The 22,147-nt window shown below is 34.7% G+C and overlaps 3 protein-coding genes across 3 annotated transcripts; 2 read left to right on the top strand and 1 right to left on the bottom strand.

Annotated features, from left to right (window-relative positions):
• Positions 1 to 1,695: 1,695 nt before the first annotated feature.
• On the top strand, positions 1,696 to 3,363 carry LOC116135559 (dnaJ-related protein rsp1). The gene is made up of 4 exons (XM_031421270.1): positions 1,696 to 1,959; positions 2,066 to 2,117; positions 2,194 to 2,261; positions 2,795 to 3,363. Exons 1-4 carry the CDS (start codon positions 1,801 to 1,803, stop codon positions 3,320 to 3,322), a joined length of 807 nt encoding a protein of 268 aa, XP_031277130.1. The 5' UTR covers positions 1,696 to 1,800; the 3' UTR covers positions 3,323 to 3,363.
• A 413-nt stretch (positions 3,364 to 3,776) lies between these two features.
• On the bottom strand, positions 3,777 to 9,505 carry LOC116135594 (pumilio homolog 24). The gene is made up of 17 exons (XM_031421311.1): positions 9,154 to 9,505; positions 8,812 to 8,865; positions 8,376 to 8,437; positions 8,168 to 8,249; positions 7,953 to 8,076; positions 7,574 to 7,657; positions 7,151 to 7,265; positions 6,513 to 6,663; positions 6,291 to 6,404; positions 6,092 to 6,163; positions 5,933 to 5,983; positions 5,791 to 5,841; positions 5,257 to 5,364; positions 4,957 to 5,154; positions 4,704 to 4,778; positions 4,213 to 4,460; positions 3,777 to 4,118 (listed from the first exon to the last, which is right to left on the bottom strand). Exons 1-17 carry the CDS (start codon positions 9,421 to 9,423, stop codon positions 3,983 to 3,985), a joined length of 1,995 nt encoding a protein of 664 aa, XP_031277171.1. The 5' UTR covers positions 9,424 to 9,505; the 3' UTR covers positions 3,777 to 3,982.
• A 4,734-nt stretch (positions 9,506 to 14,239) lies between these two features.
• Positions 14,240 to 21,068, top strand: LOC116135598 (topless-related protein 2-like). Its single transcript, XM_031421314.1, is given in 22 exon segments — positions 14,240 to 14,560; positions 14,664 to 14,843; positions 14,935 to 15,048; positions 15,293 to 15,451; positions 15,605 to 15,782; positions 15,882 to 16,002; positions 16,168 to 16,283; positions 16,395 to 16,530; positions 17,380 to 17,489; positions 17,937 to 18,006; positions 18,102 to 18,175; positions 18,263 to 18,358; positions 18,449 to 18,541; positions 18,952 to 19,079; positions 19,163 to 19,369; positions 19,371 to 19,395; positions 19,505 to 19,574; positions 19,577 to 19,659; positions 19,750 to 19,845; positions 20,088 to 20,240; positions 20,353 to 20,463; positions 21,018 to 21,068. Coding segments are annotated over 22 exon segments (2,451 nt in total). The 5' UTR covers positions 14,240 to 14,480.
• Positions 21,069 to 22,147: the final 1,079 nt, after the last annotated feature.

Raw genomic sequence — 22,147 nt, 5'->3', positions numbered from 1 at the left:
CCAATAGTCACTAACTGTGTTAATTTAAGAGTGGGTGTTTGGAATAAATGAAACAGTGAGTATTAACTTAGGTTTTAGCTAAACCTTAGGTGGGAATATGTTGTTTACTCATTTTATAATTATTCAAAGTTTGAGAAATTAAAAACATCAAATCAAGATTTGAAAAGTTTACAAGATAAGAATGGTTTTCAATTGTTCACGTGAATTAACAGAAGTTGAACTTGTGACTTGTCAATATCATATAAAATTATTTGTCTCTTTATATAATATTCTACATTAGTTCCATTAAATGTATAAATATATGAGGGATAAGAAGCTGCATGGAGCAGAAGAATGCCTTGAATCTAGAAATGGAGCCCAAATAGAGGATTGGGTTTGAAATCCCAACTCCTTGACCTCAATACCGTAAATTTTGCATCAAATTTTGAGCTCCACCGGCTCCAATTTGACTTTATAGTTTATATTAGGGCCCTATTGGTGGTAGGCCTGGCCATAATATTAAGCTTAGCTCTAGGTAAATGGTGACAATCCTCTTGTGTCCAATTTAGCAGTCAAATACGTAAGTACTATCAAAACCCTCTTTTCTAGGCTCTAACTTCAATCCATTATGTTTAAATGAATTGAAAGTTTCTAGGCTTCCGGGTCTCCATGTATTTTTCATTAAACCTATTGATGGAGGCTGAAAGAATCAACCACAGCTCCAACTTGTTTGGCAGCAATGAATAACAGAGATGGAACAAAACAAAAAACATGTAACTTTTTGCAGGAAGATTTGATGGGTAGGGGGCCAAAAGGGATTAAATTTCAACTAAATCTTTTGTAACTTTATGGTGGCGTGGTATTTTTTTATGAGAGTTTCAACCAGGCATTATATTTGTGGGTCTCAACTGGAGCCAAGCCACCAGTTTTCATATGCAATTTCCCCATTTTTCAGATTCAATTATATGTGTTGAAATTAGTGTTACCACCTACTCAGTAATTAAAGAATTAGTTTGCTTTCATTTTGGCTACTCTCATCATTCTCCCCCACCATTACTTAGCCTACCCTAAAATCTACGATTTCATGATTTTCTTCTATTACTTTCTTTTCATCAAATTAATCAACAAAACTTACTTTATCAGCGACATATATAGTCAATCTCTAATGTATATATCCTGTAATTTTTAACGTGTGGATCAAAGATGAGCATTCAACTCACCCATGAATAGCCCAACAGTAAGGGCAAACTAAGGGGGCTGCAAATGGATAGAACTCATAGTCTTAGGTTCGATTTTTTGCTAAACGCCCTATGATGGCAATGGATTGTTATGAGATAACTCCATCTGAAGATTAGTCGAGGTGTATATAAAAAAAAAAAAAATTAACAGATGGGCATTTGGTATCAAATCAAAAAGGTTAAAAGAAGTCTAAATTTAACTATTCAAAATGACATTGGTATAAATTTGCGTGAAATCACCAAAAATCTGAATGATGGTTAGAATCTTTACATTCGGGTAAATTTTAATTTTGTTATTGAAATTCTGGTTTAATTAGGAAGTTTTATTTAATTATGGAATTTTTTTCACTTATTCATATTATCTGTGATTGGTCATAAAGGGAATTAATTGTGAGTAATTGAAATTAAAGGAAAAAATGGGGTCTTATAATATTCTCTTCCCACCAACTGATCCACTTTCAAAAATCTCTCCCGCAAACTTTGCTCTTTTTTCTTAACCGCTCCACTTCTCTGCTCATTCACCGAAATTTGAACGTACGTAATCTACAGTTTCTTTCCATTTTCACATTCTCATTCTCCTTCAATGGGAAGAGTAGCAGATTCTGATATCAAATCCCGGTTAGTCTCAGAGATTTTCTCCTTTTCTACAACCTCCATTGACTGTTCTCATAGACGTAGTTCTACTACCACTAACACTAGCTTCGTTGAGTCACATTTCATCGACTGGTATCGTCTTCTTGGTGTATGTTTCTTTCTTCGTCTTTATAATAAAATATTTTGATCAATCTTTTTCCGGGGTTCTTTTTTTAATTCAAGATATTGTGTTCATGAGATTTTTATTTTCACAGGTTGGAGAAGATGCAGGAATAGATGTTATAAGAAAGCGGTATCATAAACTTGGTGAGTTAATTTGGTGATGAAGAAATTATAATATCATTTGGTAATTAATATGCAAGAATGGTTTTTGTGTATTTAGCTTTGCAGCTTCATCCTGACAAGAACAAGCACCCCAAAGCTGAGACTGCCTTCAAGCTTATTTCAGAGGTTAGATTTCTCATTTTTCATCTTCTGTCTGGTAGATTAATAATTTTCGTGAAAATGTATAAAAGATTATTAATGGTATTAAAGGGTATATGAAATTTTATGAAAATCTGATGATGGAGAGGAGAGAAAGAATGGGCCTGTCCTATTTTCACGCAGACCTAGGCTGCTAAATCTGGATTTGATTCACAGGTTTCAGGCAGAACCCACCTAAATTATTTAATGGAAGAGAGAAAGAGAACCCAGTAAAGTAAATGTTGTTGATTGATGCCATAATAGTCTGCATTATTCGATTCTCAAGTCTCCAGAAATGGTTGAAATAGTCACTATGTAGGGTTGTCCCGCGAGACAAATCCATAAAGATGAATTGTACATCATTCAATTTGACAACAGAATTTGGTTCATAACAACACATCTCTCGACATGAAAATTTTGAGATACTATTCGAGTCACGTAACATTGTTCTTATTGATTGATTGATTATGATTTACCTTCTTTATGGGATTCTAAAATGGAAGGATACAATTTGTCTGCAGGCATATACTTGTCTCTCAGACAATGCCAAGAGAAGAGCCTTTAACTTGGAGAGATGGAAAAAGTTCTGCATTGAATGCAACAGAATCCCCTACACAAGCTGCAAGTCATCCCCAAAGGTCAAGGATTGGAAGCCTGCAAACTTTTCAAGATCTTATAAAATTCTGAGAAACCTGAGGAACATTAAGGAAAGGTTCAGAGAGGAGGCCAAGGTGATAGAGAACTGTTTGAGTGCTAATGCTACAACATCAGGAAAAGAATTTCCATTCTTCAGTTCAACAGAAAATCTACTCCAAAGTCAGCACAGGACCCCAAAGGAGTCCCCTATATTCAACCCGTCTGACTATTGCTTCCAAGGCTACCCGCATCTCAGGAACAGAATATACATGAAACCAGACAACTTTTGGTACTTCCATAGAGAAAGTATACATAAATATGGAAAGGGAAGGGAAGTGCATGATTCACCAATCTTTGAGAACAGATCAGAAAGGGAAATGTATAAAAGCAAATCTACTTGTGTTCGTTCATAGCTAAGAAATTTGATTAACAATTTAAACATTTCTTTAATAAAATACAGCTCAATTAGCACTTGATAAGAGTGCTTATTGTTTTTTTCACATTACTTAATCATGCTACTTTTAATGTATATGGCCGTAGGTACATTGCAATCCGACAGATAAAAGAAGAAAGTTAAAAATAGTAACCCTTCGACCATTAAAATGTAATGAATTGACAACTGAAAATTTGTGTCAAAATTTTAAGTTAACAGAACCAAATCCATATTTAATATATCAAGAGTTTCATAACTTCAAGCGTAACAGATTAAAAGTAGAAAGCGGACAAAATGGGGTTAAAACTAGAACATCAGTATCTCTACCGTACATGTTTTATAGAATTTGTTGCTCGATCACATGTATGCATGGCAGATCTATCATTCGTTATGCAATACATCTATTTCATTTGGGAAAAAAAATAGTGTTATCCTGAAGAAAAAACCTTGATCTCTTTTTCAACTAAACTTGAATACAAATGCAATTGTTTACTCTTTTTATGTTGCATTACATCTTGTAGATCTCTTCCTAAGCAAAATTGAATACAAAAATAATCAGCCTGTGATCCAAAATTATGCAACGTCTGTTCCATTGACAAGGCAAAAATTCCTGCTCTTTCCACAACATGGGATTAGCACCCTAACCTTCATGCGCAGCTTTCTTAGCTTCAGGGATTTTGAGAATGACTCTATCTAATAAAGGTTGCAACTCCTTTTTCGCCAACTCACGGACCTTAGAATCAGAGGATTCCAAGAATGCACTGACTACCTTGCAACTGCAACAAAAGCAAATTGAGTCAATATTATCAGAAATCACATTTTATATTTCTTATTGTTAATTAAAGAAGCAGAAAGCAAATATAGCCTCACCTGTGACCTTGGGCCCACACTTCACACTTCCCTTTCAAAGCTTTCTTCCATAAAGTGGAAGCAAAGGTGGGGCAGTCCATGACCAATTTCCTAATGGTGCGGCTGGAATGGAAATTTTCAAGGGTGTGCTCCTCTTCAGATTCTTCAGATTTAGACTCTGCTGTAAGAGATGCTACAGCTTCATGCAAGGTGTTCAACTTGTCATCCAATGTGGGGCGGAGAATGTCATCAGAGCCCCCTCTTGCAACCTGCACACATCATTTTTTACTACTCGAGATATTGGAGACTAGACAAGTACTATAAGTGCCATTCATACAAACACATTTATACTTGAGTGGGAGGGGTACGAAAAGTTAAGACAAACTACAACCAACATTGGGAAAAACAAGAAGCAGCAATAAGAACTCTTTGACTTTTCAATCCCAACACAAACTTTCAGCTAAGAAACAATAGAAATTAGGGTACATATCAGCAATGAAAGAATTGACTACCTCATACAATACTTCTCTGCCAAAATTTGATCTAAGTAATTCTCCAGCATTCTCAATACATATGTCAATGAGACTCTGCAACACAATCAGATCATACCCAGTCAGATGCAGGTTTCTCAATAGAAGCACTCAAGCTAGATAGTATACATCATAGATGCATAAGCACCAATTATAATACAAAACTATACATAAAGAACAGAAATTCACACATATGTGTGCACATAAACAAAATTTTCAGGTTAAAGAAACAAACCTCCGCAAGTCCACTGTTGACCAACAACTCTTGCCTTCTTAGGTAAGGGTCTTTTTTCCCACCCTCAACTAAATGAAGGTCCTCACTGGGACTTGTACTTTCATCAGCCCGAACTGCTGCCTCTCCTTGGTCAGCCATCTCATCATTAGATTCCTCATTCTTTACAGACTTAATTTCAGAATTTACTTGTGTCTCGTCCTGATAGTGTTGGGGTGGGAGGAGGGAGCAATATCAGAGTAAGTTTCAGTACTTCAACTTCACTAGTATAAGATAATCTAGAAAAGATAGCTATGGTATTACCTTGGCAGATAGAGAAGAAATAAATAAATTGAGGGAAGCCAGATCATCAGGACTGAGATAACGTGAACAATTTGGATGAAGCAGCTGGAGTAGCACGCGTCTTCCATTCTGAAATTTATGGAAACCACTTATGAACCAAGAATTATCCAGGAATAAAATTAAATTTGGAGTATTCTATGTAACATCTCCTGATAACATTACTGTGAGCATGGCATAAATCCAAGAAGAAATTCATCTTAGTGTTTGCTAAAAGTATTAAAAATACATACTAAATATTAAACCCCGGCCGATTGCAGGGGTTCAGTGAGTGGGTGGGGGATTGAAAACTCTTCTAAGAGGTCCAAAGAATCGCAGTAATACACTTTCCAAGTAACAATGTGGGTTGAATAAAAAAACATTAAACTAGAATCAAAGCCTAAATGTAAATTAAACACCTAGTAGACCATCCTATTTCCCATCTTGATTAAATATATATCAGACCTTCTCTGTAATCAACTATCAACATGATATAAAAAGTGTAGAAAGAGCAGAAACCTTATCCAAAACAAGCTCTTTTAAATTTGTTTGAAGCTCACGAAGGACAATCTGTAATCAAGAGAGTTTTAATTAGAAGCTCCATGACAAAGATACATGGTAAATACATAGCGTCAAACTCAAGACACAATTCACAACAAACCTTAGTTATAAGCTTTGTGTCATCAACAATTGAAACAATACAGAGAAGTACCTGAAAAGTAAATAATGTAGGGTAAAAGATGGTTCAGAATTATTAACTGATTTTACATCTGCCAAAAGAATGAAATTTGATGGTTTGAATCCCAAAGGCAGTCCTTACCAGTGACCCACATTGATCATGAGCAATCTTGCCAATGTGCCCCTTCATTCCTTTAATTATTTTTTTCCTTTCCTAGAATAACAACATCAAACAACTCACAGGTCAATATTAGTCAGAACCTCACATGATATAATCAAAGGAGAATACAAGATTCTTCTGATTATTAGTTTTCTAAAATCTTCGATCCAAGGCAACAAACCTTAGCACTCCCATGCTTGACACAAAGTATCCCAATCTTAGATCCATCCCTGGTATGGATCATACGAACAAGGAGTGGACCTGATAACTGTTGAATTATATCTGCGGCAGAGGTCTATCAACAAAATTTGCTTTAGAAAGAGAAGAAAATTGCAAGTGAAGAAAATGCTTCTAGAGAAATCCTAGCAATTTTAATGAAAGCATACAAAAATCTCAAACACACCTTGTCGGCTATGCTAAAGTACTCCATTAAGACCCTATGTATGATAGAGTGGTCCACAATTCCTTTCTCTAGAATTGGTTGAATCACTGAAGCCATATGTCGTAAAACCGAAGCTTTCTGTAGGCCTAGCTTTGAAATTACATCAACCAACCTAGCACATAATGAAAAAAATTACTGAATGATTGTCTGAGAAAGGTATCATGAGCCCAAGATCATGCATAAGAAATTCTAAGTCCAAATGAAGTCCCCCAGTAAAGCCACCAACTCTTAAAAGAAACCCCCAAATGCCCAATATGCTACATGATAGTTGTCAATTCTCACAAGAGACTGCAAAAATAATAATAATAATAATAATAATAATAATAATTATTATTATTATTATTCCCATCTATCCACCAAAAGAAAAGAAAATTTCAAAAGTAAACTTTCAATATTTTGCTCTTTCCTGCCAAAGAAACTCTCCCTAGGTACACCAATACAGTTATGCCCATGACTAATCAATGAAAATTGATATGAGAATATGAAAAAGGGGAAAACAATAATAGAATACTCAGATTTTCACTTCTTATTGATGTAACTGTAATGCTGAAAAAGATTAAATTATCTTGATGATGGAACAGAGTGACTTGATGGTTTACCTGCTCTCTTTGATTGATACCAGGTCCTTAAACAATTGAAGCTCGGTAGAATACAGTTCAACTAGAAGCTCATGTTTTTGAGTTGCATTTGCCAACTGGTATGCATGCTCAATGACTGCAAAGAAAAATAAAAAAGAGCAGGAATTTTCATCAAGATTTATTACTGGAAATACATCAAAGTCAAGCATAAGTCCATCTAAGTTATATTAAGCAATGATTAACCAAAAAATATTTCATCATCTTTTCTTGGCTTAATGAAGATTGAACTAGATACTTGGTTCTACAACCACAGCTATACCACTTGAGTTAATGCCCAAGGGCAAGCTGTGAGAATGATTATAGCCATATTTGGGTGATTATGCCCTTTGCATAAACAGAAGATTAAAAAAAATAGAAAAAAAACCCAAATTAACAAGCACGCACCAACAGATCCAACCATGTGTCGAAGAAGAGATGCAACATGACCATGAAGGGCTGAGATAAACCGCGCTAGCTGTTTCTTAGAAGCTGCAAACATTACAGAAAGTATCTATATATAATCAGAATACAGAGGGTTACACGACTCAGAAAAACATATATCAATTAGTCCTCAAAGTACACCCATCAAGGGGCAATATTACATTTACAACCTAATCTCACAAACTCGATGTGACAGCTAGTAATGGGTCCTGTTTGCCCAATCGCGGATCCCACCTATCCAATTGCGAGCTGTCACATCAGGGTTGTGAAAGAAAGTTTGTAAGATTGGATTGCGAGCCAATCTTTATTGTTTCTCTACTGACTGTCCAAAGCTAAATCATACCACTATCTAACATTTTCTTCTCGAGATGAACTGCATAGGTGTTATCAGCAAGGGTTAGAAAATGTGGTTGAAGCTCCTCAAAGACAGCATCTCTTTCGGTTTGTGAACAGTACTTAACACAAGTCTGAGGTGAAAGAATTGTCATTACTACAGGCTACTAAACTATCAAATGCACAATTTCAGACGATCCATCTTTTACAAGCCCAAAAAGTTACCTGCAAAACTCGAGAAGAAACATGGGAGCCAGCAATTTCTGGAATCTTTCCTTTCATCTTTTGTACGGCTTCACTTATCAGCCTTATAGTAGTTCAGGAAAAAATATAAAAAATCTTAGAAAATTGTGAGCCAGAATATAAAAGTACAGAGACAAGCATGCCAATATGGAAAGAACCTTGTCTGTTACATTTGCACCAAAAAACATACTTAGATCTATCTTCTTTAGCAATATTGCGTTGCCTCATCTTTTCCCACAAAGATGCAAGCTCCTATTAAGAAAAGAAAAGAAACTTGCTTTAGTTGATGGTCATGATAAACTCCCTTTGTGAGCTGCTGAACAGGTTTTAATCAACTCAAACAGAATAACATATGCTTAATTACTCTTGTCACTTCTCTACAATGCTTGATCATCAATTTATGCACGAGGGAATGGATTGATTTATATTGATTTTGTTTTCCATAACAATATTTTTAGCCATGCAGGACTAACACTCGATTATCAGCATAACAAACTTTCATGTAGAGTTGAGCTATAGATGTACTTTTATGAACTAGAATAACTTAATTGTGAAATGAAATAAATAAAATTTCAACAGCAATTAATAAGAAGATAAGTAAAGGCTAAAATAAGGATGAGACGTACTTGTTCCAGATCATAATGTCTCTTCCTCTTCTTCTTCCTAGCCTCCGCAAGTTCCTACAATTAAAAAACAAACCAGAAAATATGAGAAATAGAAAATTTAAGTTAAAGTTCACCTCTAATTCAATATCAGTTCATTTATGCGAACAAAACTAAATATACCAACAACCACTAAAAAAAATTAAAACTGGAAGTGGAAAAATTTTAGTCATGTCACCAAATGAACATAAGCAGCAAACCTTAAAAATATATACTAAACTATAATAGCACTTAAACTACGTAGATAATTACATATACACGAAAACCTGTAAAAAAATTTATATGAAAACAAAAATTAAAACCCACCTTGGCATGAAGACGCCGTTCTCGTTTCGATTTGGGCACTGTCTGTTCTTCATTAGCGTCTTTGTTCCCAAACTTTGGTTTAAACGGGTTTTGTTTTTGTTTGATTGGATTGAAAGGTTTGTTAAACTCCTTGTTTTGAGGAGTTTTTGAAGGTTTTGAAGCGGTGACTTTTGGCTTCTTAGAAGTGGAAGCATTTGGATGGACTTTAGCACCTGCGTTTAGCTTTCTCTTCTTGAGTTTGTTAGTTTCTTGTTGGTTCTTCGCCGCCATTGAAGTTTAGCGCAAGAAATCTTTTCACTTCTTTTCCTCTGGCCAGTAATTGTGATTGTCTGTGTTGGGGGGTTTTTTGAGGGTTTTTGGACCAGAGTTTGAGTAGCGTGTTTCTCTTCGGGTAGGGATGGATGTAAAACGGGCTGAATATGGGCTTCCATTACCCACTCGGCCCAATATACACAATCAGCCCACTAAAAATTTAACGTGATGTAAGAGAATTACGATATTATGAACCCATCCTATAGTTTTGACTCGAAATGTTATTACAAACCCAATTGGAGTTTGGACCTAGTTTGAATTTGGTAACGGCATGTTGTTGGGTCGTGCCTAAATTTCTATCTTATAAGTCTATTTGTAGGCAATATATTTATTGTGGTATAATTTGTTAGTGTCCTAGCATATGAATTTGGTAATGTGTAAATATAGCAATTAAATAATCCCCTAACTCTCAACATTTAAGCTGATAATCATGACGGTAGGATGTTGTCCTAATCAACTATAAGGATTAATTGAGGCAAGTTGACCGGGACATCATGTTTTCAAAAAAAAAAAAATATATATATATATATATATGTTCATGTAGGGATTTACATCAACCAGGACTACGTGATTGATTGCATTTGAATCATGTTGGTTGTGCGCATGATCCTAATGGATCAGCGATGAAAACAATATGATGATAGATACTAGAATTAATCTAGAACACAAAGAATAAAAAAAAAAAAAAAACTTTTTAAAGTAGTTCAATGGCTTGTAGTGTAACACCTTCGTCCACTATTATGTTATTGAATATATCGAACAATAACTCGATTTACAAAGAGTCGCAATTTGCTTTCTACGACTTGTTTCTTTTATTATCTCTAAATAAATATTACAATTGGGTATAGTGTCACTTACCAGTTGAGTTGGAGATAAACTTAAATTCGTTTAAGCGGTAAGTCCGCAATCACTGGTCTTGATCGTGAGATCCATAACGCGAGATTTTGCTTGCCAACTGGGATTGATCCGGTCCAAATTTCCTGTACAACAATGCCAATTAAAAATGAGAAAGTTTATAATATTATGGGATTTCACAACCTTCATGGTACTATAAATTATTGTATAATATTTATATGAGTTAAAACATGAGAAAGTTTATAATATTATGGGATTCCACAACATTTGTTATGGTACTATAAATTATGATATAATATTTATATGAGTTAATGACTTTTTTCCGTCTAAATAATGGTTTAATGATACTTTTCTACCCACAAACTTTTAAAATACTACTTTATTACTCAAATTTATATTCAAACGGCGAACAGAGAGCAAACACGGTTCAGGCTATTGAGGCTTTTGAAGAGAGAAGGTCGATGAGTCTTTTGGTGGTGGAATGTTGGATTTTGGTGATTGGAATTGATCACAAGTTGACCTGGAAATGGTGACTGCATAAACCCTAATTGCTCGATTGTCGGCGACTGGTGAGGTCGGCAGGTGTAGGGTTTGAGGGATTTTAGTGAGTGATGATCGAAGAAGAGAATGGTAGTAGTTTGGGGTTATAACGATGTCGGAATTAGAAATGGAATATAAATTTAAGTAATAAAATTGTATTTTAAAAGTCTATGGATGAGAAAATGTCATTGAACCATTATTTTGGTGAGAAAATGTTGTTTACTCTATTTATCTATCTTACAAACAAAATTTATAAATAAATAATATTACACGTCTTAACAGATATTTTAAAATGATATGTTATTCTATATTATTAATAGATGAATAAAACTATAATTTGATACACATTATTATAACCCTAATTGGCATAATACATTATTAAAATAATTATTACGTCAACTTAAAAACTTTCAAATTTTGTATAAACAAATTTTGCCGATTATGTAATTATGGTATTATTCTTAAACAATGCCTTAAAAAGCAAAATTAGAAATTAGATAGTCAATTACTAAAAAACACTTTTTACGGCGCCGAACACGCGAAAATCATCCACTAGAAAGTTGACAAGTCAGCTGGTGAGAGCGAGGCTGCGAGCCATGAACCGATGGCCACGGCGTGACCACAAACGGATTAATTTGGATAATGTGGTGGACCCGGAAACGGTCCAATCAGAAAATCTCATCAGGCGGTCCCACACCGTACTAAGACCCACGTGGCAAGCGTGGATATCATGAAAATGTCTGATTCCGAATCTAGGGCATGTTGGACTCGTGAGCGTTGCTCGGTGCAGGGCAAAAGTTAGATTTGACTCCCTTCACGTGATTTAGAACCCTCTCGTTCTGTACTTTGTTGACTTTCTTTATCTGTTTTGTCAATAATTAATTAATTTTGACATTTTTCTTTTCGTTTAATTGATGCATTAAATCTTTTAACAATTTGGACTTAAAACGTTTTATTTTATTAAAATAATTTTTTGATATTTCCAAAAATATTCTTAAACAAAACATTTTAATGTTTGGCTCAATAAAAATGTTTTTTTAATTAAAACATAATTTAAAATGTAAAAACACTTTTAAACATGTGATACAAAGAGTGTATTTTTCTTACTAATTTTATAGTTTTTATTAATTCAATCATACCTCTATCTAATTTAGTAGAAATTGTCAATTCTGTATTCAGACATACATGAGTTTGTTTTTGAGCTTCCTATAACATCTACAAACAAGTCAAGCTCAAACTTGCACATATCAAGTCGAGTCGAGAATAATAATACTAGAACCAAACAACTCTTGAGCTCAACATATTACATAATATTTGAATTTTGTATTAAAATATATAAGTTAAAATATTATTAATATAATTAAAATAATTTTATATTAATAAATAAAAAATATTACATATAATAAAGTTGAGCTAAAGCTTTAACTATTTCAATTGAGCTAGCTCGAAGTTTTCAATACTCGGCTCGATTATAGCTGTACATAGTATATACAATCATTTTTCATCTAGAACTAGCTGTACATACAACTGTTCTTCATCTATAACGTGTTTACTAAATTACAATGAATTTTTGGTGAAAAACAAGAGTTATCATATGAAATATGATTACATAGAATCAAAAGTAAACTCTCACATATTTAGACTCCGAACAAACAATTTCTATTATATAAATATGGCAATTATAGTGATAATTTATATTTTATGATAAAAAATTTATAAGGAAAGGACTGGTTATCTCTGCGTGTTTGGTGACTTTAACTTAGAAGTGTAGTTGAGTCATTAGTGGTCGGTTTCCTTAGTTGGTAGGTAAAACTGCATTAAAAATTCACATTGGTTATAAATGAATGTCCCCAATTAATTATATTTAATATTTATTTATTTGATGAAAATGACCACAATTATTTTTTTATTCTTGTTTTAATTGCTAGCACGACTCTAGAATTTGCATTCATTTTCCAACAAAAGGATTGACTGGCCTAAAAAATTCATGAAATATGAACAAAATACTACCCTTTGAATTCTCAATTCACAAATTTATTTGTCAATTTTTTTAANAACAAACAATTTCTATTATATAAATATGGCAATTATAGTGATAATTTATATTTTATGATAAAAAATTTATAAGGAAAGGACTGGTTATCTCTGCGTGTTTGGTGACTTCAACTTAGAAGTGCAGTTGAGTCATTAGTGGTCGGTTGCCTTAGTTGGTAGGTAAAACTGCATTAAAAATTCACATTGGTTATCTGTGAATGTCCCTAATTAATTAAATTTAATATTTATTTATTTGATGAAAATGACCACAATTATTTATTTATTCTTGTTTTAGTTGCTAACACGATTCTAGAATTCGCATTCATTTTCCAACAAAAGGATTGACTGGCCTAAAAAATTCATGAAATATGAACAAAATACTACCCTTTGAATTCTCAATTCACAAATTTATTTGTCAATTTTTTTTAATGATGTAATATTAATATATAAAAAAATATATTTATTTGTTTTCTTATAAATAACTTTTACTGATTAACACAGTATTATGTTATTTAGAGAATTTAGTATTTCACTCGTGGGTACATGCAAATGTTATTTTCTAAAATATAGATGTTATACTTCTAAAAACTTGGAAAGCATAAATACAAGAGTATGAATCATATGTTAAACATTTTTATTTATTGATTCGTGACATCCAAGAATATTATTTTGACAATTTTTTCAGTTTCGTAAACACGTTTAATATTTATTTTTCATGTTAAATCAACGTTTTTCATGATCATAAAAATTAGATAATTTTTTTTTCTGCTGCTAAAATCCAAGGTACTGTAGATTAAATTGGGTATATATGTCTTGCAACTGAAAAATAAAACACACAAATTTTTTTAATAATTATTATTACTTTTTAATCCTATTATTTAGTCCAACATAAGACCGTACAAAAAAATTCAGCAAGAAAAACGCGACACGTTAGTCATCCGACCAAGCAACACGATGTATGGACGCTAGTACTTTAATCAAATTCACTTGAGTTCACGCTTCGATTCCGCGACAACTTTCAGCTTCTAGAATTAAGTCTTCTGCTTCTGTTCTCTTTCTATCATACGCCATCAGCCAATGGAATGTTGTAACGTAATCGTCAGATGAAACTAAACCCCATCATTATCGGTCAACACGAATGCAAAGGTGTTCGCGTCACACTGGAAAACGGCCGAAAGATATCGTGTACTGGTCTTATCAGAAAGTTATAACACTGATAGCTTATCAGTAAAATGATATGTTAATGTACTTATCAGTGATAAGTCAGTAAGAAACAAAGAGCCTGCAAAACGCATCGAAGAAAGCGAGAACAAGTCATCTCTCTCTTCTTTATCTTTTTCTTTTATATTGGCAGCTTTTCTTTTATTTTCGTTCGTTTCTTTTTCTCTCTACTGTTCTCGTTGAAAGTGTAGCATGGAAATGCAAACCCTAGAAACCACAAGCTTTCCTACTTAGAAACACCACAGACGCCGTCGTTTTCACCTTTCACCTCCTTCTCAGCTGAATCGAGTCAAAGCCTAAATCTCTGCCCAAAACAAGAGGTTTAAGTATTATTTAGCTGAATAAGTTTCGTTTTTGAGCAAAATATGTCGTCTTTGAGCAGAGAATTAGTGTTTTTGATTCTTCAATTTCTGGAGGAGGAGAAATTCAAGGAGTCTGTGCACAGGTTAGAGTTTTTGTTTTTTGTGTTGGTGTTTTGGTTTTGGTTTTGGTTTTGTGTTTTTGTTTAATTACCGTTTGATTGATTTTTGTCGGTGGTGATTAATTAGGCTGGAGCAAGAGTCGGGGTTTTTCTTCAACATGAAGTACTTTGAAGAGAAAGCGTTAGGTGGAGAATGGGACGAAGTTGAGAAGTACCTCTCTGGATTTACCAAAGTTGATGATAATCGTTACTCTATGAAGATTTTCTTTGAGATAAGGAAGCAAAAGTATCTAGAAGCACTTGATAGGTACTTTATTTTTTTTCTATAGTTGATATTTTATTTTAAGTGCTCGTTTTTGGTCCTTGTGATTTATTGTTGTTTTGAAAAATTTGATCAGGCATGATAGAGCAAAAGCTGTTGAGATTTTAGTCAGGGATTTGAAAGTTTTCTCCACATTCAATGAAGAGCTCTACAAGGAAATTACGCAGCTTTTAACTCTGGAGAACTTCCGGTAAGTTCTGTTTTGTTTTTAAGTTACCTTAATTATCCATATGTTTGGAACTTGAAATATTTTTCAACTGATTATCTGTTTCAATCCAATGATTAAGGTTTAAATTAAAAGAAAAGTGAAATTTAGCATTATCAACTCAGGAACTCTCCAAATAGAGCAGTATCACTTTTGTTATTAGAAGTCGTGGAATATGTGGATTCACAATTGCTTGTAGATTTAGCGATTGGGTGTTGGTTAAATGCAGGGAAAATGAGCAGTTATCTAAATATGGTGATACAAAATCAGCTCGAAGCATAATGCTGGTAGAGCTTAAAAAGCTGATAGAAGCTAATCCTCTGTTCCGGGACAAGCTTGGTTTCCCAACTTTGAAGGCGTCGCGCCTCCGAACTTTGATAAATCAAAGGTAAGTTTTTATCTTTCTATATTTCCACATTATTGAAATTCCATTTTGGTATTTTCTTTGTAATTTATTTACATATTTATGTTTGTAATATATATTTTATGACCAAAACCAATGTAAATATGTTTGCAAAGTGTTAATATGTAGTATTTGCAGTTTGAATTGGCAACACCAGCTGTGTAAAAATCCTAGGCCCAATCCTGACATCAAAACACTATTTACGGACCACTCGTGCTCACCTCCAAATGGGGCTCGTGCACCTACTCCTGTCACTCTTCCAGTTGCTGCTGTTGCAAAGCCTTCAACTTATGCTCCACTTGGAGCACATGTAGGAGTATGATCATATCCTCTCAACTGACTTTGAATTCTCACCAATAAGAAGTCTTTCTAATAATATGAGATTGGGATGTTTTCTTTTGGTCTTGTCATACAGCCATTTCCACCAGCTGCTAGTGCTACTGCTTTAGCAGGCTGGATGGTCAATGCCAATCCTCCCTCAACTGTCCAATCATCAGTAGTGGCTGCATCGTCATTGTCTGTTCCACCAAATCAAGGTAAGGTGGTAATTATAATTGGCAATTGTACTTTACTGGTTTTACAACCAAAATCCAGTTTTTTTTTTTTCCCCTCTCAAAGGGATCATCTGAAGCACAGAACCTACTTCTGATTATATGAGATTTTACCTGGGTGGTGCTGATATTGTACTTTCTCTTTAACAGTTTCTGTTTTAAAGCATCCAAGAACACCTTCAAATGCACTGGGAATGATTGATTATCAAAGCACTGATCATGAGCAACTAAAGAAACGTTTGCGCTCTTCACAGTCTGTTGATGAGGTATTCTTGCAAAGTTTACATAGTTTGCATGCATCGCAAAGCATATGCTTTATGACACTTTATCATTATTCTCTAGATCCTCTACTATTAATTTCAATTTGATGTATTCAGGCCACATATCCTGTTCCTACTCAACAAGCTTCATGGTCCCTTGAAGACCTGCCAAGAACTGTAGCTTGTACCATGCATCAGGGTTCCACTGTAACAAGCATGGATTTCCATCCTTCTCATCACACATTACTTGCGGGTAAGTTGGATGTCAGCATTTTGCTCTGTTCCTTCCATAANCTTTTGGTCTTGTCATACAGCCATTTCCACCAGCTGCTAGTGCTACTGCTTTAGCAGGCTGGATGGTCAATGCCAATCCTCCCTCAACTGTCCAATCATCAGTAGTGGCTGCATCATCATTGTCTGTTCCACCAAATCAAGGTAAGGTGGTAATTATAATTGGAAATTGAACGTTACTGGTTTTATAACCAAAATCCAGTTTTTTTTTTTTTTTTTTTTTTTTTTCCCCTCTCAAAGGGATCATCTGAAGCACAGAACCTGCTTCTGATTATATGAGATTTTACCTGGGTGGTGCTGATATTGTACTTTCTCTTTAACAGTTTCTGTTTTAAAGCATCCAAGAACACCTTCAAATGCACTGGGAATGATTGATTATCAAAGCACTGATCATGAGCAACTAAAGAAACGTTTGCGCTCTTCACAGTCTGTTGATGAGGTATTCTTGCAAAATTTACATAGTTTGCATGCATTGCAAAGCATATGCTTTATGATACTTTATCATTGTTCTCTAGATCCTCTACTATTAATTTCAATTTGATGTATTCAGGCCACATATCCTGTTCCCACTCAACAAGCTTCATGCTCCCTTGAAGACCTGCCAAGAACTGTAGCTTGTACCATGCATCAGGGTTCCACTGTAACAAGCATGGATTTCCATCCTTCTCATCACACATTACTTGCGGGTAAGTTGGATGTCAGCATTTTGCTCTGTTCCTTCCATAAGCCGTTGTTGATTGTAACTTCTTTGATGGAGCTACCAAGCAAATATACTTTCTTCACTGACTTAGATATATATGTTTATCGATAGTTGGTTGTGGAGATGGTGAAATTACTCTATGGGAAGTTGGGTTGCGTGAGAGGCTGGTTTCCAAGCCATTCAAGATATGGGAATCGTCAAATTGTTCTATGCCGTTGCAGGTCGTTTCATTGAATCACAATAGTTTAAGTTCTTAATTTCAAAATTTTTAATCAATTGCATCATGCTTGACCTAAATTTATGTTTTTCTTGTGTTGGTCTTTGTAATGGTTGGACTATATTACTGGAAAAAATTAACTTCTAGTTGCAACCTCCACTATAAAGACGATAAACTTTTCTGACCTATTAGGCTATCCAGGTGAATCCTATTGCAAGATAGGTGTGCATGAGTACTTGAAACTATGACAGCATTCTCTGCTGTTTTTGCTTGTTGTACTATGACGGCATTCTCTGCTACTATTGCTGCATATCAAATCAATGATGTTTTTATGAGCCCAATTGGGATGACTGGATTAATTTTATTTGTTTGTTCCTTTTCTGGTAAAAAAATATACCTTCAAAAGTTGAATAAATACAGCTTGCACTCCCTTATCATGTTTTTCTTACAGGCTGCTATTGTAAAAGATTCATCAATATCTGTCAGCCGTATAGCATGGAGTCCAGATGGAAATTTGATTGGTATGTCAGCAATTTATATGTGGCATGAAATTGTTGCATGTTGAATTTCTTGACATATGTCCTTGATTCTTTTAATTTAATTTTTGTTGGTGCAGGGGTTGCGTTTACAAAACATCTGATCCATTTGTACACTTATCAAGGGTCTAGTGAATTAGGCCAACATTTAGAGGCATGTTTTGTTTTATTTTTTGCTACCTTTTCAACAAGGCATTTTTTCGTAACCATAAACTGATATTTGGCTTCCACTTTTTGGCAGATTGATGCTCATGTTGGTGGTGTAAATGACATAGCCTTTTCTCATCCTAACAAACAACTTTGTATTGTAACTTGTGGAGATGATAAGTTAATAAAGGTGAGGTTAAATTAAACCAGTCTGGATTTATTTTTATTTTCTCTTTCATTGGTTCTCCTTTTTTTCTGAATTATTAAGCCATAATTACAGGTTTGGGATTTGTCTGGAAGAAAACTTTTTCACTTTGAAGGCCATGAGGCACCTGTTTATTCTGTTTGTCCCCACCAGAAGGAAAATATTCAAGTAAGACCACTCCTATAAATTGGATTTGGTTAGTAAATGTAGCATATAAAAATCAATATTGATTTTCGCTTGGCCTGTTATATTCCTTGGAAGCTGATATGGGGATAAAATATTTGTGAATCAAACGAGAAATTCCCATGAGCTTTTTTATCCATCTTTCCCCTGAATTATGTTGGTTGAACAACTTGTGCTCTATTTAAAGTGTTGGAGTTTCAAAATGGTCCTTGCTTTTCATGCTTGTTATTTTTGCCACATTTATAAGTCGGGATTTCTTTAACAGTATAGTTGGATTCAAGTGTATTAAGCACGATATGCGTTTGAATGAGCACAGAGAATTTTCTTCAAACGTGAAGCATTTTGTTGCAAAGGAGTTGGGCACTGATATTTTGGTTTTCAACTCAACTTTTCAGTTTATATTTTCAACTGCTGTCGATGGGAAAATTAAGGCTTGGCTGTATGATAATATGGGCTCCAGGGTTGACTATGATGCTCCTGGGCTGTGGTGTACTACTATGCTCTACAGTGCTGATGGTAGTAGGTAAGTGATAAGTAAGCCTTTAGATATGTTCGTGAATATGGTGAATCATAATTGAGATGTAAGCATCCTTTCTCGGAATTCAGATTGTTCTCCTGTGGGACAAGTAAAGATGGGGACTCATTCCTTGTTGAATGGAATGAAAGTGAAGGAGCCATAAAGAGGAGTTATATTGGCTTCAGAAAGAAATCTGCTGGTGTAGTGCAATTTGATACAACAAGAAATCGCTTTTTGGCTGCTGGTGAAGATAACCAGATAAAATTTTGGGATATGGACAACACCAATATGCTCACAAGTACTGGCCGAGGGTGGACTTCCGGTCAGGATCTTGACATTTATTTACTATTTCCTTACTGGTTTTCTAGTTGTAATCGTCAGATGTTTCTGTTTTGCATCTATAATCTGATATCATTTATTGGTTGCTTCAGAGTCTTCCCTAGTTGAGATTCAACAGGGAAGGAAATTTGATTATAGTTACTACAGCTGGCAATGGACTTAAGATGCAAATGCTGATGGTCTGAGAGCCTTTAAAGCAATGGAAACACGAACTTATGAAACGTCCAAAGGAACCACTGAGATGAAGGTATTTTTATTCTGTTCCTGGAGTACCTGAACCCTCTTGCTTTAATTTGAACTTCTATTTATCTTGATTTGTTGAATTTTCATGGATCAGGTTTCTAGTTCTACTGTGGTTACAAGCATCAGTCCAGTTATTAGTAAAGTGGAATGTGTAGACAAAAGCTCCCCTGTCAAGCCCACTCCTATAATCGTATGCTATACAAATGACTGGAATCTAATTTTATTATCTTTTTAAAGCTTACCATTAGATTATTTACAACTTTTCATGCAATGGATTGGCCTGTAAACTTAAAGTATCAATGATTATTGTATTGCGTCTTGTTTAAAAGATTTAACTAGCAATATGACCTCATGCTATTTTTTTAGTTGTTTCTGATGTATTGAACAGTTTCTTTTGTACTACCATCTAATTTTGAAAAGTGTTCATTCTAGAATGGAGTTGAATCCATAGCTACAGGCATAGAAAAGCCAAGGAATGTGGAGGAGGTATCCGATGAAGCCAAGCCTTGGGAACTGACTGAGATTGTCAATCTTGTTCAGTGTCGGGCAGTCACCATGCCAGAAGGCACTGATTCTGCTTGCAAGGTTTTGAGAACAACTTCGTCCTGATGCTTTTCTTGAAAAAGATATGAAACATTAGATGCCATAATAGCACCTAAGTGGTAAATCTAATAATAATTACATCATTCTTATGAAGGCTGCTCGACTTCTTTACACAAATTCTGGTGTTGGCATTCTGGCCCTAGGGTCAAATGGGGTTCAGAAGCTATGGAAATGGGGCCGCAGTGAACAGAATCCTGGTGGAAAGGTAATTGATCTGTTCGTTTTTATGATGCTGGTTGTGCAAAGAAGAAGAAAGATAAAAACTGAAAAATTGGACGTATTTTTCATTAGACAAAAGTCTGCATATAACATACTTCCACTTACTGTTTCAACAACCATCAGAGACTTTTCCTTAATCTCAGCTAAACCACTAAAAAAACTAACAACTTCATTACAAAAAAGCTGAGCCAATAAATACAAGGATTAACATTAAATTACAGTAGAACTTAAACCACTGAATCGTGAAGCACTCCCATGCACATCCATGCAAAGCAAAACTTTTTTCAGGTTTTCATACATTTGGCAAACCAAACTTCCAGCACAGCATCAACCTTCAACACTCCACCTTGGTGCTTTGGCTGGAAACACCAAGTTTTAGCCTCAAGGCTTCAAACTTGGATTTGCATAATGCCTTTGTCATGATGTCTGCAACTTGGTCTTCCCCTCTACAGTGAACTAAGTTCACTTCTCCACACTGTTTAGCTTCCCTAACAGCATGATACTTAATCTTAATATGCTTTGTTCTGTCGTGAAGTACAGGATTCTTTGCCATTGCTACAGCCGACTGGTTATCACATAGAATCAAGGTAGGATCCATTTGCATTTGCTGTAAGTCATTTAGCATCTTCCTAAGCCACACAGCCTAGTTCACAGCTGCTGCGGCAGATACATATTCAGCTTCAGCAGTAGACTGTGCCATAGTTTCCTGCTTCCTTGACAGCCAACTGATTGCACCCTCATTCAGGTAGAACACATAACCAGAGGTGCTTCTTGCATCATCCAGNTAGCAAATAAGTATTTTTTATGTCATATTTTGTAATTTTAATAAAAGATAAAATTGTAATTAAGGAAAAGAGTTATTAGGGTTTAATATATAAGATAAAAATTGGGAGGCCAATAACATTGTAAAGATCAGAGAGAAAAGTTGAAAATTCTGGAAAATTGATTCTCATATATGGATTAATTGATAAGTGAGTGTTTACAAAGCTCATTTATACGGTAGAGCTTCACGAGAGTAAAGTAAGAGAGTGAGCTAAACTGAGTAAGTAGCTTAAGCAGCTTAATTGCAATATTTGACAGTTATACTGAAACAACGTCGTTTCAGTAATGTTACAAAGAAGCCCATGCCTTTTGATGGTTAGACAAATTAGTCCTTTTTAACTAACTTATACTTACATTCGCCCTTGAACTAGACTAGGTGTGTCTTGAGCATTTTACCAGTTTGTTTGGCCCGTATACTAACATTCTCCCTTAAACTAGACTAAGTGATTCTTGGCTTCTTTTGCTATGACAAACTCTTCGTAGATTCTTCAGGCCCTGTATAAACAGGCACAATTGCTTATGTGCAATCTTCAGCTCGAATTTGCACATTCAGCAGCTTTATTTTTTGTCTAGCAACTTCTAGCTCAAGAACTGTAAAACTTCGGTAACTTTAACTGCTCAAGAACTTTAAAATTTCAGCAACTTCAGCAGCTCAACAACTATAAAACTTTAGTAGCTCAACCATTGAAAACTTCAGCAACTTCAGCTTCAGTAACTTCAATAGCTCAACGACTGTAAAACAGAAAAGCTATGTTCGTTTTTATGATGCTGGTTGTGCAAAGAAGAAGAAAGATAAAACTGAAAAACTGGACATATTTTCATTAGACAAAAATCTGCATATAACATAC

The sequence above is a fragment of the Pistacia vera genome, unplaced genomic scaffold, assembly GCF_008641045.1.
Source record: "Pistacia vera cultivar Batoury unplaced genomic scaffold, PisVer_v2 Contig301, whole genome shotgun sequence".
Taxonomy (NCBI): domain Eukaryota; kingdom Viridiplantae; phylum Streptophyta; class Magnoliopsida; order Sapindales; family Anacardiaceae; genus Pistacia; species Pistacia vera.
This window is presented reverse-complemented; position numbering and strand designations above follow the sequence as displayed.

Excerpts from the sequence above, each read along its gene's own strand:
- LOC116135559 (XM_031421270.1), top strand. The coding sequence starts at position 1,801 with ATGGGAAGAGTAGCAGATTCTGATATCAAATCCCGGTTAGTCTCAGAG. Across the intron at positions 1,960-2,065 it reads ACTGGTATCGTCTTCTTGGT|GTTGGAGAAGATGCAGGAAT; the intron begins GTATGTTTCTTT and ends TTATTTTCACAG. Across the intron at positions 2,118-2,193 it reads AAAGCGGTATCATAAACTTG|CTTTGCAGCTTCATCCTGAC; the intron begins GTGAGTTAATTT and ends TTGTGTATTTAG.
- LOC116135594 (XM_031421311.1), bottom strand. The coding sequence starts at position 9,423 with ATGGCGGCGAAGAACCAACAAGAAACTAACAAACTCAAGAAGAGAAAG. Across the intron at positions 6,664-7,150 it reads GTATCAATCAAAGAGAGCAG|GTTGGTTGATGTAATTTCAA; the intron begins GTAAACCATCAA and ends ATTATGTGCTAG. Across the intron at positions 5,365-5,790 it reads AAGAGCTTGTTTTGGATAAG|AATGGAAGACGCGTGCTACT; the intron begins GTTTCTGCTCTT and ends CATAAATTTCAG.